This window comes from Anolis sagrei, chromosome 1 (genome assembly GCF_037176765.1).
Source record: "Anolis sagrei isolate rAnoSag1 chromosome 1, rAnoSag1.mat, whole genome shotgun sequence".
NCBI classification, from domain to species: Eukaryota; Metazoa; Chordata; class Lepidosauria; order Squamata; family Dactyloidae; genus Anolis; species Anolis sagrei.
In genome coordinates this window covers 327,815,800-327,831,655 of record NC_090021.1, presented here as the reverse complement: position 1 = coordinate 327,831,655, position 15,856 = coordinate 327,815,800, and the positions used below count along the sequence as shown (strand labels likewise).

Below are 15,856 nucleotides of genomic sequence, written 5' to 3'. Positions count from 1 at the left end.
TTCCTCCCATCCTGGAATGAAGTTAACTGGAAGACGCATGAATCACAATTATTGGTTCATTCAAACATTTAAGGGAATGCTGGGACCTTTGATCGGTTTCAAATATTCAACTGGATGTGCATCTGAGGGCATTCCGCACAGCCATGTAACTCAAAATATCAAGGTAGAATAACCCACAATATCTGCATTGAACTGGAATATCTGAGTCCACGCTGCCATATATCCCAGTTCAAAGTAGATAATTTGGGATTTTATTCAGCTATGTGGAAGGGGCCTGAGTGTTGATGTGCTGCAATGTTTTTGATGAGCTGAATGTTTGGATATACATTTGAATAAGTACAGTAGAATCTTGCTTATCCAACCTTCACTTTTCCAACGTTCTGTATTATCCAACACAGTCTGCTTCCCACGCGGATCCACAGCTCTTTCAATACATTGTGATGCTTTGATAATCCAAAATTCATAAATATAGTAATTACTACATAATGTTACTGTGTATTGAACTGCTTTTTCTGACGATTTGTTATATAACATGATGTTTTGGTGCTTAATTTGTAAAATCATAACATAATTTGACATTTAGTAGGCTTTTCCTTGTCGTTGTTCATTCGTTCAGTCGTCTCCGACTCTTCGTGACTTCATGGAACAGTCCACGCCAGAGCTCCCTGTCGGCCGTCACCACCCCCAGCTCCTTCAAGGTCAGTCCAGTCACTTCAAGGATGCCATCCATCCATCTTGTCCTTGGTCGGCCCCTCTTCCTTTTGCCTTCCACTTTCCCCAGCATAATTGTCTTCTCTAGGCTTTCCTGTGTCCTCATGATGTGGCCAAAGTACTTCAACTTTGTTTCTAGTATCTTTCCCTCCAGTGAGCAGCCGGGCTTTATTTCCTGGAGGATGGACTGGTTGGATCTTCTCGCAGTCCAAGGCACTCTCAGCACTTTCCTCCAGCACCACAGCTCAAAAGCATCGATCTTCCTTTGCTTTTCCTTAATCCCTCCTTATTATCCAACATTTTCACTTATCCAATGTTTTGCTGGCCCGTTTATGTTGGATGAGTGAGACTCTACTGTAATACCATCCATGTTCATGAAGGGCCATGAGTCCTGACCCAATGAGTAATGCATGCAAAGAAAGGCACAGTTAGATGAAAATCAATTTAGTTCAAGAATGGGCAAAGGAGTGCTCTCCAAACATTGCTGGGATTAAACATCCAGCCTAACAAGATCAACTCTGGGGAGTCCTGGGAGTTCCAATCCAATAATATCTGGAACACTGCACTTTGTCTATCACAATTCAATTGGACTGCAAAGCTTTGCTTGCTTTTGCAGTTAATGCCCAGTGCTGAAGGATATAAAGACCTCATCATGGCATTTCAGGTTGTGGCCCATAAACAGTTTTTTTTTAAATGAAATCAAGTTTTAACACACTTCCTCCCCTCTTTGAGAGGGCAGTCAATACTTCCCAGGGGCATTTGTATTTGAGCCTACTTCACAAATTTCGGATTTTGTCTTTTTTTTTTTTAAAAAAACTGCTCTCTGAGTCTGATAACGTAATGAAAGTTCTGTTAGTAAATTTAAATTCTTTGTCGTTCAAGTGGTATATTTAAATTATGCTCTCGCTGTTGCATTTGTTTAAAGGGCAATCATGGACAGGAAAAGCACGGTATAAATAAACATTTTTTTTAAAAAAAAAACTTGTATGCAGAACACATCATGTGACATGCGCGGCTTGACAAATGCAAGGCTGGGATAAAAATTTCTGGAAGAAACATTAACAACCTTAGATATGCAGATGACACCACTTTGATAGCCGAAAGCGAGGAGGAGCTGAGGAGCCTTCTTATCAAGGTGAAAGAAGAAAGAGCAAAAGCTGGGTTGCAGCTAAACATTAAAAAAAAACCCCAAGATTATGGCAACAAGAATGATTGACAACTGGGAAATAAAAGGAGAAAACGTTGAGGTCGTGACAGACTTTGTATTTCTAGGTGCAAAGATGACTGCAAATGCAGACTGAAGCCAGGAAATCAGGAGACGTTTACTTCTTGAGAGGAGAGCAATGTCCAATCTTGACAAAATAGTGAAGAGTAGAAACATCACACTGGCAACGAAGATCCGCATAGTAAATACAATGGCCTTCCCTGTACTCGTATAGATCACAACCAGACACAGTGAAGACATCTGTCCTTGCACTTTGCTACTCTGCTGCTGAGTATGCATGCCCAGTGTGGAACACATCTCACCACACTAAAACAGTGGATGTGGCTCTGAATGAGACATGCCACATTATCACGGGGAGTCTGCGCCCTACACCACTGGAGAAATTACACTGTCTAGCCCAGGGGTCCTCAAACTTTTTAAACAGGTCACAGTCCCTCAAACTGTTGGAGGGCCGGATTATAATTTGAAAAAAAATTGAATGAATTCCTATGCACACTGCACATATATTTGTAGTGCAAAAAAAACCCACTTAAAACAATACAATAATTAAAATGAATGAATTTTAGTATTTCAATGGGAAGTGTGGGTCTGCTTTTGGCTGATGAGATAAGATTGTTGTTGTTGTTGTGTGCTTTCAAGTCATTTCAGACTTAGGTTGACCCTGAGCGAGGGCCAGGTAAATGATCTTGGAGGGCCATATCCAGCCCTCGGGCCTTAGTTTGAGGACCCCTGACCAAGGCAGTGACATCTCCAGCTCATCCCTTGTTTGGGTATCAGCCAGCACGTCAACGACTTAAATCAATAAATAGTTTTCTAAGATCTACAGAGACACTCGCTGGAACACCTCAGCAAGCGAGAGTCCAAAAGTGGCAGGCTCAAACTGTTGGGGTTCAGCCTGATCCTGATCTGTGTGAACAGGATTCTCCGATAGTTTTTCCAACTGAGCAAGCTCTCCCTGACTCTGACAGTGTGGAATGTGTTGTTGATGCAGAGGTCAGTGGGAATGAAAATGAAACCCAACAGCTGGAAGAGAATATTTTGGAAGTTAGCCGTGATATCTCTCCACCTGGGGTTGCTAATGAGAACCGAAGAGAACAGATAGTCAGAGATAGAAATGTTTCCCAGTCTCTATGAAGATCACAGTGCTTACAGCAGAAAGAGGCCCAGACAGAAAAGTCAAGGGGCGTTTCTAAGAATAGCTTCTTTGGTTTAAGAGGGTTTCTGCCGGGTGCTTCTTTAGGTCAAGCAACGTTCGGGACTGTGGCTGGCTTTGGCAGAATTCCTGTGTTCCATGGCCAGTAATCCCAGAGGCTTCTAGTTTCCAAGTTCATGGTTAGTAAAAGGCTAACAGACTCCTGGTTATTGTTTTGTGGCTTTTGAAGTTTTGCTCAAGTTCAGAGATCCTATTGACTACTGTGTTTTTCTGTGGCTTTTTGACTCTGCATTTACCTTTCTTTTATAACCAATTTTTCATCAATAAACAAGGATTGCTTTTCCTACAGTCCAGAGTGGTGGATTTAATCTTTTGGTCTTGTTTCTTGATCTGGAATGCAACACAAAGCCAGAACCTCAATCAATGGCTGATACCAAATGAGAGACTCCCCACACAGAAAACTGGGCGACTTGGAAGGCGCTGAACAGACTGCGCTCTGGCACCACAAGATGCAGAGCCAACCTCAAGAAATGGGGCTACAAAGTGGAATCCACAACATGCGAGTGTGGAGAAGAGCAAACCACTGACCACCTGCTGCAATGCAACCTGAGCCCTACTACATGCACAATGGAGGACCTTCTTGCGGCAACACCAGAAGCACTCCAACTGGCCAGCTACTGGTCAAAGGACATTTAATAGAATACCAAGCTTGCAAACTCTGTGTTTTGTTTGTTTGTTAGAAAATGCAACGCAACTGTTTGGTCTGCTCCTGACACGATAAATAAACAAACTAACTAATCCTTGTTTCCACAACAAGCCATTTTTTTCAAAATCCAATTTTCACAGAGACAGGAAGTGAGGGGGAATCTCAACCTGCCCTGACTGTGCATTTGGGGCTGTTATAGCGGTGGCGAAGGAGACAGCAACTTCCCAACCTCCTCCTGCCTGCTTCCCTTCCTTCCTTCCTTCTCTTTTTGAGGCCTAGTCCTGCATCCCGGGCCCGCCCTCCTGAGTCATCCTCCTTCCCTTCCTTCCTTCCTTCCTTCCTTCCTCCTTCTCTTCTTCTCTCTCGCATCCATCCCCTCAGGCACTCCCTTCCTGAAGCCACTTCGGAGGCCGAGTCCAGCAGCGGAGAGCATCAGGTGAGGCCCGGATCTCGAACTCGGCAGGAGGAATCACGCGAGGCCGCGGCTTCGTAGGCCGCGCCGTGTGAAAAGGAAAAGGGGAGGCTTCTGGGCGCAATTCCATTCTGAGATTTGTAATTTGCTCACTCTTTGTGAGGCCTTGTAAAACTACAGCTCCCATGATCCCATTGCAATGAAAGAGGGTGCCAAACTGGATTGTTTTGGACTACAGCTCCCAGAATTCCTAACCATTGGACAAGCTGGCTAAGGCTTCTGGGAGTTGAAGTCCAAAAACAAATGTAGCCTGACTCTTGGCTAACGCTCTTGTAAAAGCTTGTGGCCTTGTAAAACTCCGTGATTCTTACATAGCAGTTAAAGTAGTGTCAAACTGCATTAAATATTTAGTGTAGATCAGTTGGGAATTGTAGGAGTTAAATTCCAAAACATCTGGAGGGCCCAAGTTTGCCCAGGACTGATACAGATGCATTTTCTCTCAGTGTTTCTCCATCCTTCTATTGCTACTATGTGTCAATTCTGTATTTGTGTTTGGTGTGTGTGTGTGTTTATATAATTTATTGCATATATTTTATGTTCCTATGTTTTTTACTTTGTTGTACCCCACTTCGAGCCAGCAGGAGAGGTTGGTTATTATCATCATCATCATCGTCATCATCATCATCATTTGATACATAACCAGATATGTACACAACAAACAAGTTCACTATGCTGGCTTTTGTAATTTCCCCAGGAAGCGAATTCCACAGGTGAGGGGCCACTACTGAGAAGGCCCTGCTCCTCTTCCCCACCAACCTCACTTGTGATAGAGGTGGGGCCGAGAGCAGGGCCTCCCCAGAAGATTGTAAACTCCAAGGTGGGACATAGAAGGAGATACATTCGGACAGATACGCTGGGCTGGAACTGTATAGGGTTTTGTAGGTCAAAACCAGCACTTTGAATTGTGCTCGGAACTGGATCGGCAGCCAGTGGAGCTGATATAGCAGAGGGGTGGTATGCTCCCTGTATGACGCTCCAGTGAGTAGTCTGGCTGCCGCCCGCTGGACTAGTTGAAGTTTCTGAACCGTTTTCAAAGGCAACCCCACGTAGAGTGCGTTGCAGTAATCTATTTGGGATGTAACGAGCGTGGACCACTGTGGCCAGATCAGACTTCCCAAGGTACGGGCACAACAGTCCTAGACACTTCCCAAGTGTCTAGGACTGTGTGATGTATCAGCAAATAATGCGTGCAGATCCCAGTAGGGTGGCCTTTTGCTGCTGATAAATGGTAATTTTGTCAATGCTGATTGTTTTTAAGTGCAGGCCAAGGTCTTTAAGCACTGCACCCAGTGTGCCAATCACCACTGGGCAAGGCCGTAGCCAGAGGGAGGAATTTAAAAGTTCAACCATGACCTGAAATATGTCAGGTTAAATTTATGGTTATATTACTAAAAAAAATGTGTTTTTATCTATGTAATTTATTGCATATCTTTTATGTTTTTGACTTTGTTGTACCCCACTTTGAGCTAGCAGGGAAGGCAGGGAATAAATAATTGATGATGATGATGATGATGATTAATAATAATATATGGCAAAGTCTGTAGATCCTCCTCTCCAGACACTCTCCAAATTTATGGTTATAGTACGTTTTGTGTGTGTGTGTGTTTATCTATGCAATATGTTGTATTTATTTTATGTTCATATGTATTGTTATTATTATTATTATTATTATTATTAGGAGCCCCCGGTGGCGCAGTGGGTTAAAGCGCTGAGCTGCTGAGCTTGTTGACCGAAAGGTCACAGGTTCGATTTCGGGGAGTAGCGTGAGCTTCCACTGTTAGCCCTAGCTTCTGCCAACCTAGCAATTCAAAAACATGCAAATATGAGTAGATGAATAGGTACCACTCTGGCGGGAAGGTAACGGCACTCCATGAAGTCATGCCAGCCACATGACTTTGGAGGTGTCTATGGACAACTCCGGCTCTTTAGCTTAGAAATGGAGATGAGCACCACACCCTAGAGGCAGAAATGACAGGACTTAATGTCAGGGGACAACCTTTACCTTTTATTATTATTATTATTTTGTTATGATTATTATATATTATAGTGTCAGTAGATCCTCCCCTCCAGACACTCCCCAAATTTATGGTTATATTACTTAAAGATTTACTTAAACACCTCGCTCTCATGTCTTTCCAAAATCCTGAAACAGTGATGCCCAAAATTTGGAAATCCCCAAAAACCCCAGCTAGCATGGCCTGTTATTAGGAATTCTGGGAACTGTAGTCCAAAAGCCTGAGGATGCATCTACACCAGGCACGGGCAAACCTTGTCCCTCCAGGTCTTTTGGACTTCAACTCCCACAATCTCTAACAGCTAGTAGGCTGTTAGGGATTGTGGGAGTTGAAGTCCAAAACACCTGGAGGACCAAAGTTTGCCCATGCCTGATCTACATTGTTGAGTGAATGCAGTTTGAAACCACTTTAGCTGCCATGGCTCAAGGCTATGGAATGCAGTTGTAGGTTTCCAAGGTCTTCAGCCTTCTCCTGGATTCTATATCATTGAGCCACAGGAGTTAAGGCGTTGTCAAGCTGCATTTATTCTATGGTGTAGCTGCTGCACTGGAGGACTAAAAGTTGCAAACCATTTTTCCTGGGAATACTTTTTAAAAACTATGTTCTTCTCTGTGGCAGCTGCAGCATCAGCACAAAGTTGGATTTTGCTGACTAAACCTGGGGCGTTGTACAGGCAAATCACAGCCTGATAAAAAAAGGAACTACAGTCTTGAGTATCCCTTTCTTGGAATGCTTGAGACCAGAAGAGGTTTTGGATTTCACAGTTTTTTTCAAGATTTTGAAATATTTGGAAGATATATAATGACATCTCTTGGCAATAGGACCCCAGTCTAGACACAACATTATACTTTATCCACAGGGACTGGAGTAATTTTATATACAGTATTTTTAATCATGTTATGTTTGATACAAAGTGTGTGTACACTGAACCATTGGAACACAAAGGTGTCACTGTCTCAGCCAGCAATTTGAACAAAACTGGATTTTGGAACATTTCAGGTTTGCGGATAAGGTAAATTCAAGTCTTTTTGAGGAATGAATCAAGTCTTCTTTCCTAAATAATACTCTCTTCATCAATTTGTTTGCCAGGGTTCTTATTTTGTTGTAAACAAGCTCTATGTTTTACGTTGGGCTCTTAAGATGAATTAATTGCTTATAACATCCTTATAGTAGAAGTATATATGCCTTCACGTCTCCTGGCAACTTATGGCAATCCCACAAATGTCAAAGGATTTTGTTAGGCAAGGTATCATCAGAGGTTGTTTTGCCAGTTCCTTCCTCTGAAATATGGAGTACAATAACTGCTACTCCTTGTCAGTCCCCATCCAAGTACTAACTGGAGCTGACCCTGCTTAGCTTCCACAATGAAACAGGATCTGGTGCCTTCAGGGTTCTCAAATGTCAGAAGCATCAAGGTGCGAGCCCAATCTGCCTTTCAGCATTCCACTAATGCAGTGGTTCCCAACCTTTGGGCCTCCAGGTGTTTTGGACTTAAGTTCCTAACAGCTGGTAAGCTGGCTGGGATTTCTGGGAGTTGAAGTCCAAAACACCTGGAGGCCCAAAGGTTGGGAACCGCTGTACTAATGGAAGGGGTTTTTAATCTGCTTTGAGTGTGAGTGCAGCGCTAGAATAGTAATTATTGTGAATTAACACTCAGTCAAAGACTGTGATATACAGTATGGAATGATTTGGCCCTGACGCATTTCTCATTCTTATAATTCTTGTGGTTTTCTTGGTTCCAAATGCAACCGCCCAAGCCCACAACACATGATTCCTTTAAAATATATATTACCAAAAGCTTTACAGATATTATGGAATTATGACCATGTTGAGATTTAAGTTCAGCCAGCAGGCCAACCTCTTCTGTAGTTTCTGTGCCAGAGAGATCATTTCAACATTTGGAATGTGATCGCCTGCAGCTAGGTTGAACTTTCCCTAAACAAGTTCTCACAGACAGAGAGTTGTTACAGGCGTGGTGGGGGAATATTCTAGGACCAGGCATTTTTTACTCATTGGACTAATGGGTTTTTAATAGGATTCCTTTGAGGCAACTTACTTCATAGTTGTGCTTTTAGTATTTCATTTGAATCCACAGTTCATGAGATCCTGTAATATTAGAAGATCGTGATATCTTGTTATTATAGGTATAGCCTGAAGAAGAGAGGAGATATGATAGCCATGTATAAATATGTGAGAGGAAGCCACAGGGAGGAGGGAACAAGCTTGTTTTCTGCTTCCTTGGAGACTAGGACGCGGAACAATGGCTTCAAACTACAAGAGAGGAGATTCCATCTGAACATGAGGAAGAACTTCCTGACTGTGAGAGCCATTCAGCAGTGGAACTCTCTGCCCCGGAGTGTGGTGGAGGCTCCTTCTTTGGAGGCTTTTAAACAGAAGCTGGATGGCCATCTGTCAGGGGTGATTTGAATGCAATATTCCTGCTTCTTGGTAGGGGGTTGGACTAGATGGCCCATGAGGTCTCTTCCAACTCTTTGATTCTATGATTCTATGTAGAACTGAAGGTTTAATTTTACAAGCCTTTTCTATCAAAGAGTGTCTTGCGCCTTACTAAACAACAAACTACATGATTCCATTGTATTGAGCCATAGCAATCAAAGTGGTGTCAAACTGCATTAGTTCTACAGTGCAGATGCACCCGACACTGAGAAACAAGATATTAAGATTTCAAATGAATTAAATGATATCAGTCCTCTACCTATATGCAAGAAAACAAAGGAGTATCTTTGCAGATGAGACTGAGAACAGAACTACTACTTTTTCTTCCTCTTGAGCATTAAAAGACTAAAAATACTGGGCATTATTTTTAAATATTCTAATTTATTACAATACCTGTTTTTCATTTAAACAGCTTTGTCACAGTTTCTCATTCTTGGTCACAGGTCAGACTAGATGTGTGACATTAATTGACATTTGGCAGTATTTCACATAACACAAACATATCTGCATTGTGTTACAGTAGTACTGTACTGAAGATAAATTTCAGCACAATATTTTTTTTTTTCATGATGGCAATGGTATTTCCTTACGAAGTAACAGTGAAGGAAGATCACTCGTTCAAGTCCTGGCTTATACTGCTGACCTGATTCAAATGTTTGTTGCAAGTTTGTTAGGGGTACCTTAATCTTATTTTAGGAAATTTTATTTATTTTATTTACAGCATTTCTCCCTGCTCTTCTAACCCCCCGCAGGGAGACTCAGAGCGGCTAAAGGGAAAGATGGAGAGTAAACGTGGGTAAAAATCATCGTGTTAATAGTGTCTTTAAAAATATTTGGCATGTCCACATGCTGGCGAATTACATTTCTGCAGCATGGTCTGAAAGAGCATTGATGGACCAAGACCCATAGAAAGAGCAGTGTGCTTTAGGTTTGGCAATACAAAAATTCATCACTTATCATTCAATAATCTGAAGATCTAATTTCTTGGTTTTCCTTAGGCTCATCATTTCTGGATTAACACTTCTGAGGGCATGTGGGCTCCTATTATCAATCCATAAATTTAACTGTTGTTATATTTCCAATGAATACCACTGTGTGTGTTTTTAAATGATTCCCCCCTTTTCCAATTTATAATTATTGTTGTTGTAATTATTGTTATGTTTATTAATATGCTGCTTCTTCTCTCTTAAAACAGACTCAAAGAGGCTAACAATGCCAGAAACAATACAGACTTAAGACTTATAAAACACTAAAATAGATATCAACATAATATTAAAAATAGTTTAAACCAGTAAAACCATTAAAAACCTATTAAAATACATAAAACACTTTTTGCGTTTTGCAAAAAGTAACCCCAAAAAATACTTCAAGGTACAATTAAAATAATTAGCACTGCATTTTGGCAACTGAGCTGCATTAGTTGTAAAAATGTTAAAACTATTGTTTACATCATACAGTATCACAGACTAATTGCCATACTCGTCTAATTGTTTCGCATGGACATTAATAGGGCCCCAAGTTTTACAGTGCAGTCATACTGACTCAGTGCCAGCGGTATGCAGCAGGGCCAAACTTTTCAAAGGGCTCTTTTGAGTTAATACCTCTTTATTGCACTGCAGAATGAAGGCTGAGTGTGTTTCCCAGCACAGCTAAATCCTATTTTGGAATGCTTGTTCATTGTCTCAAGCCCCCCGTGAATGCAGAGTAGTATTTTCCCCTCGTATGGTACAATGAAACTCCACTGGCAGGACTGCACTTTCCCCCAGTTCTGCAATTGATTAAACAGGAGTGTTGTATTACAAAACCAGAGGAGACCTTTCAGCAACCCTCCTGCCCTAGTAAGAAAAGCATTTCCTGCTGTAACGATGTTTTAACCTTGTGACAAGGTGCAAGGCTCACTTATTTTTAGAAGGAATTATTTGGGATTCGGTTTGGGATTGTTGTCAGGGCCCATCTAAGTGCCGTGAAGGATTTCACTGTGCATTTCAAGGGCACCCATAAGACTTCCTTTAGGATAATTTCTCATCTGTTCTTTCCTTTTTCAACCTGCTCTCGATTCAAAGAGCATCACATGCATATTTGATAGAGTGGAGTTCTGCTGTTGAGCAGGTTGGAAGGAGATGTATTTTCTAGGGCAGAAAGAGGAGGAGGGCCTGTAATCTATAAACTGAAATGAGAAAGAAAACACTCCAGCATTCTTTAGCAGTGGCAAAAGCTTATCCGGCCTTTTAAACAAGGGAGTCTGTTTAATTTTCAAGATGATAGTAATAAGGGATACATTAATAATACTCTAGCGCTATGCTTCATTTTCAAGGAAAACAAGATATACAGAGTAGACTCTCAGCCCCCACCTACACTGCCATATAATGCAATTTGAAATAGCATTATAGAATCAGTGTAGACTCCTATAATGTGGTTCAGTACAGTTAAACTGCTTTATATGAATCTATACTGACTATATAATGTAATTTCAAACTGCATTATATGTCAGTGAAGATGTGGCCCCACCCATAGGGATTGGTAGATGCTGGATAAATTTAATTTTGGGTTGTTTAGGAGTTACTATTAAAGACATGACTAATACTCCCCCCCCCCCCAATATTCAACTCCCCTCAACTCCCAAGAATCTTAACAGCTGGTCAACTGGCTGGGATTTCTGGGAGTTGTAGGCCAAAAACATCGGGGCACTCCAGGTTGAAAACCACTGGTAAACTCTATATTAACTTGATATTAATATTGTGATACAGTAATTAAAGGGCCCCCTGGTGGCACAGTGGATTAAACCACTGAGCTGCTGAACTTTGCTGACTGAAAGGTTGGCAGTTCGAATCCAGGGAGCAGGGTGAGCTCCCGCTGTTAGGCCCAGCTTCTGCCAACCTAGCAGTTTGGCAAAATATGCAAATGTGTGTAGATCAATAGGTACTGCTGCTGGAAGGTAATGGCGCTCCATGCAGTCATGCTGGCCACATGACCTTGGAGGTGTCTACGGACAACACTGGCTCTTGGGCTTAGAAATGGAGATGAGCACCACCCCCCAGAGTCCAACATGACTAGACTTAATGTCAGGGGAAACCTTTACCTACAATAATTAAAGGCAAATAAAGACAAATGTAACTTAATAGAACATGTATTATAAAAACCGTTCCTTTTAATTTAAAGTATTATTTCTTCAATTTTTTCCAGTTGTTGAGAATCCTGGTTGTTTGATTTCTAGCTGAGAGTCTACTATATTTCTATGTTAACTTCCTCATGTTTTTCCTCTTCTTTAAAATGAAAGAGATGCACAATTCAAGCTAATACAAAAAAACTACAGAGGACCCAGAACTACTTTATCCAGACAACAAGAGCAGATGCTCTAATTTTCTTTTTTCTCTGTCTTTATTTTCTTCTTTCTCCGACAGCCACCTGCTCCACGAACTGAAAAGGGTCACCGTTGGTCCCACTAGTCTTTTTACGTGGAAGTCACCCCAAAGGTGTGGAAGATGAAGTGTGGTGGCGCCTCAGAGACCAAGCCAGCCACTGAAGAGACGCAGCAGATCATCCAGCACGTCAAGGCCCAGTTGGAAGAGAAAGAAGGCAAGACCTTTGATGTCTTCACTGCGGTCGGGTTTAAAACCCAGGTGGTTGCTGGAGTAAACTACTTTGTCAAGGTCCATGTTGGAGATGACGAATATATTCACATGCGAATCTTCAAAAGCCTCCCTCATGAGAACAAGCCTCCAGAGCTCACCAGCTACCAAAGCAAGAAAGGAAAGCATGATGAACTGTCGTATTTCTAGACAGCTCTTCAGTGTTTTTTTTCTATTATGATTTTTTATGATTTGCTTTTTTGTAATTTTTCTTCACAATTGTACTGCAAATGTTTTATAAAATAAGATAAAATAGCATTACAGTAGACTCTTAGTTAACCGACACCTATGGGGATTGGTACATGCCAGGTAACAGTTTCCAGTTGCTTGAGAAATACTATTAAAATAGGTCAGTAACCCATATTATATCATACCATAAACTCTGTATTGACTTAATATTAATATTGAAATACCATAATGAAAAGCAATTTAAGACAAATAGAGACAAGCATAATATAACATCATTACTGTATTATAAGAACAGCTTGGTGAATGCAGTATGCAATTTTGGTTATTTTTGCTTGAGAGTTCTGATAACTGAGAGTCTACTGTATTTCTTTCTGTCTTTTCCCCTCCTTAATCTTCACTACTGAGTTCCCATTCCTTGTAGGAGACATATATTATCATGACATATATAATATGTATCATCCTAGGTTAAAGCTCTCACTAAGACTCTAATCATTGTATCTGCATAAAATCAAATTCAATCATTGTATCTACATAAAACCAGGGTGGTGCTTCCTCCTGCTTCAAACTGATTTGAAACCTTCAGTCCATAATTGTGTGTCTTTTGTCTTTTTTAATATAAAATTTAGGATTGGTTTCCAATCCATTCTAAAGTTGTTTTGATCTTTTTCTCTGAAATTAAAATTTCTTGAAATCAATGCTTAGTTTGCAAATTCAAATGAATAAATGACAATTTAAAGAAAATCTACATTGATTTTTTTCCCCTGGAACTTTTGTGGCTAAAGGACAAAAAAGCATTGGCATCAGTTCAGGAATGTCTTGGTTTTTGTTCACAGGTTTTAATGTGTTGGGCTCAATCTAAATTAGAGAGATGCAACCCCATAAGATCTCAACACTCCCCCCACCCTTTTAGCAAATTTGTCACCTCCCAAAATGGCAAATCAAACACCCAGAAGCTGTATGGCATATGTAGGATAATATTACTTCTTACCTCAACCTATTTCAGTTAGTTATTTCCTTGCTCAGTAGCATGGAGCCCAAGGTTTCTTACCGCAAGATTAAAATGAAGACCTAGCTGTGTTAATCCGGTTTATCAGTATGCAAAGGGATCCTGTAGCTTTGAGAATATGCACAGAAACGCCATTCCTCTGAAGATGTAGACTAAGAGTCTATCTACACTGTAAAATTAATACAGCTTGATGTCACTTTACCTGCCAAGGCTCAGTGCTATGGAATCAGGAGAGTTGTTTGGTGAGGCACCAATAACATTCATAATTCCATAGTACCGAGCTATGCCATTTAAATTGGTGTCAAATTACACTAATTCTACAGTATAGATGGATCCTCAGTCTGTGAAAGTTTATGCTACAAGTTCTGTGTCAAAGGTACTACAAAACCCCACTGCATGAAAACTTAAAACAAAACTGAAAGCCTGAAAATTAAAAAAAAATGTTAAAACATAATTAAACAGATTATCCTATGAAAACACTATTAACTTTTAAAGCATGGCCAGTAAAATCATTTAAAAGCACAAGATCAAAAAATACACAGGATTCCATAAAATGACTCCCTGCAGTTAATCATTAAATGCCTGTTTGAATAAGCTGCTGGCAAAAAGGAAAGCAGAGGGGAATTTCACAGCAAAGGCTCCCTCCCATGTCCTCACCAGGTGGACCTGTCATAGTGGTGGTAATAAAAGAAAATCTTTTCCTAAGCCAGGGTGGGCTTTGCTTTTTTCAAAACCTGAAGGGCTTTCAGTCATTAAAATGGCCTGAAATAGACTCAAAACATGCCACGGGAAGGGCAAAAACAGCAAATGTTCCCGCATCTCTTAGAAGTCATGAGGAAATTTGGGGAATTAAAAAAAAGACGGTCAGGAATCAGGAGTGGAACAAGGCTGAGACCCAATGCGGGTCCCCCAAACTGGTAGAACTTGCCCACCCTGGGTCAAAATTGTTTGCCATTGGTCCTTTACAAACCAGTTCCTCCAAACACAAAGGTATTTATGATCTGTAGCTATGCTTCGCAAATCCTTAATAACAGCTGATAAAGAGCATCATAGCTGCACTCTAAGGAAACCTGGGATTTGTAATGGCATAATTATATAGTGTGATATAAACCAGTGTATTTGTATAGAAAATGGGTTAGCTCAATCAGGCACCAGTAATAAGAGGCAGTGTAGCTGGTTTTAAAATGGGGTTTACTATCCTTTTCCCCCTTCCCCAAGGAATATATTAACTGAAGGATCTGCCAGAAAAAAAGCAGGGTGATATATGCAGGATCTGGAACTGTAAAGAGGCAAGGAGCCAGCTTTGAAGAGAACTAAATCAAGTGTTGATCTTATTTTTTTACTTTGGATAATAAGTGTGAAATGTCAATTTGTCATTTATTCTAATATGTTGTAATTATCATCATCATCAAACTGCAAAGAATCCAGCACAAGACAGGAAAGGTGGTCCCAGTGGTGATTGGCACACTGAGTGCCTAAAGACCTTGGCCTGCACTTAAAAACAATTTGCGCCGACAAAATTACCATCTGTCAGCTGCAAAAGGCCATCCTTCTCGGATCTGCACACATTATTCACTGATACATCACACAGTACCCAACGTGTGATCCAATACAAAAGACAGTATAGTCATCTTGTTTGCTGTGTACTAACCTTGTTGTGTATCAAATAATTATAACAAATTTGTTTTATGCCTCTCTTCATGGCTTGAGGGGCAGTACAACATAGTTAAATACATGATAAAATAGATAAAACATATGTATATTAAAAACACAGAATGAAGATTAAAACACCAATGCTAATAAAATCTTAATTTAAAATTCATCAGCTAAAATTGACTGGGTAGATCTGCCAGAAGAAGGCTTTCTCAAATGATGTCATTTATTATTTTGACTTATTTCTACCTAGTTTAAGATTTGGCTTAGCCTTTATCATTAAGGTAGATGACTTGCACTAAGAAATGGGCAGGGAGATTGCAACCCTGTGAGTTTGCTTAGATCTCTGCATTATTCAGTAAAATTGAACACAAGTTTCTTTGGAATCACTGTGAGCCTAGAAGTGCTGCAGTAATTCTGATGCTTCCAAGAAAGGTGTTTCTTGGCAGCATCAGAACTGAATGACTATGACACGCAACTGAACCAAGAATGCAAATATAAATGCACACCCAAACTATATGCATCAATGTGCAATGCATATCCATGCAAAATGGCACTGTGTATACAATTCTGCCACTGCCACTCTGGTGTGAAGAAAGGTGTTTCAAACTGGACAAAATATCCAACTAGTTCAGGGTCT

At 40.6% G+C, this 15,856-nt stretch overlaps 1 protein-coding gene across 1 annotated transcript; it reads left to right on the top strand.

The window, feature by feature from the left end:
- Positions 1-3,962: 3,962 nt before the first annotated feature.
- LOC132761691 (cystatin-B-like) lies at positions 3,963-13,298 on the top strand. The gene is made up of 2 exons (XM_060754763.2): positions 3,963-4,231; positions 12,141-13,298. Exon 2 carries the CDS (start codon positions 12,222-12,224, stop codon positions 12,516-12,518), a length of 297 nt encoding a protein of 98 aa, XP_060610746.2. The 5' UTR covers positions 3,963-4,231; positions 12,141-12,221; the 3' UTR covers positions 12,519-13,298.
- The last annotated feature ends 2,558 nt before the right edge of the window (positions 13,299-15,856 follow it).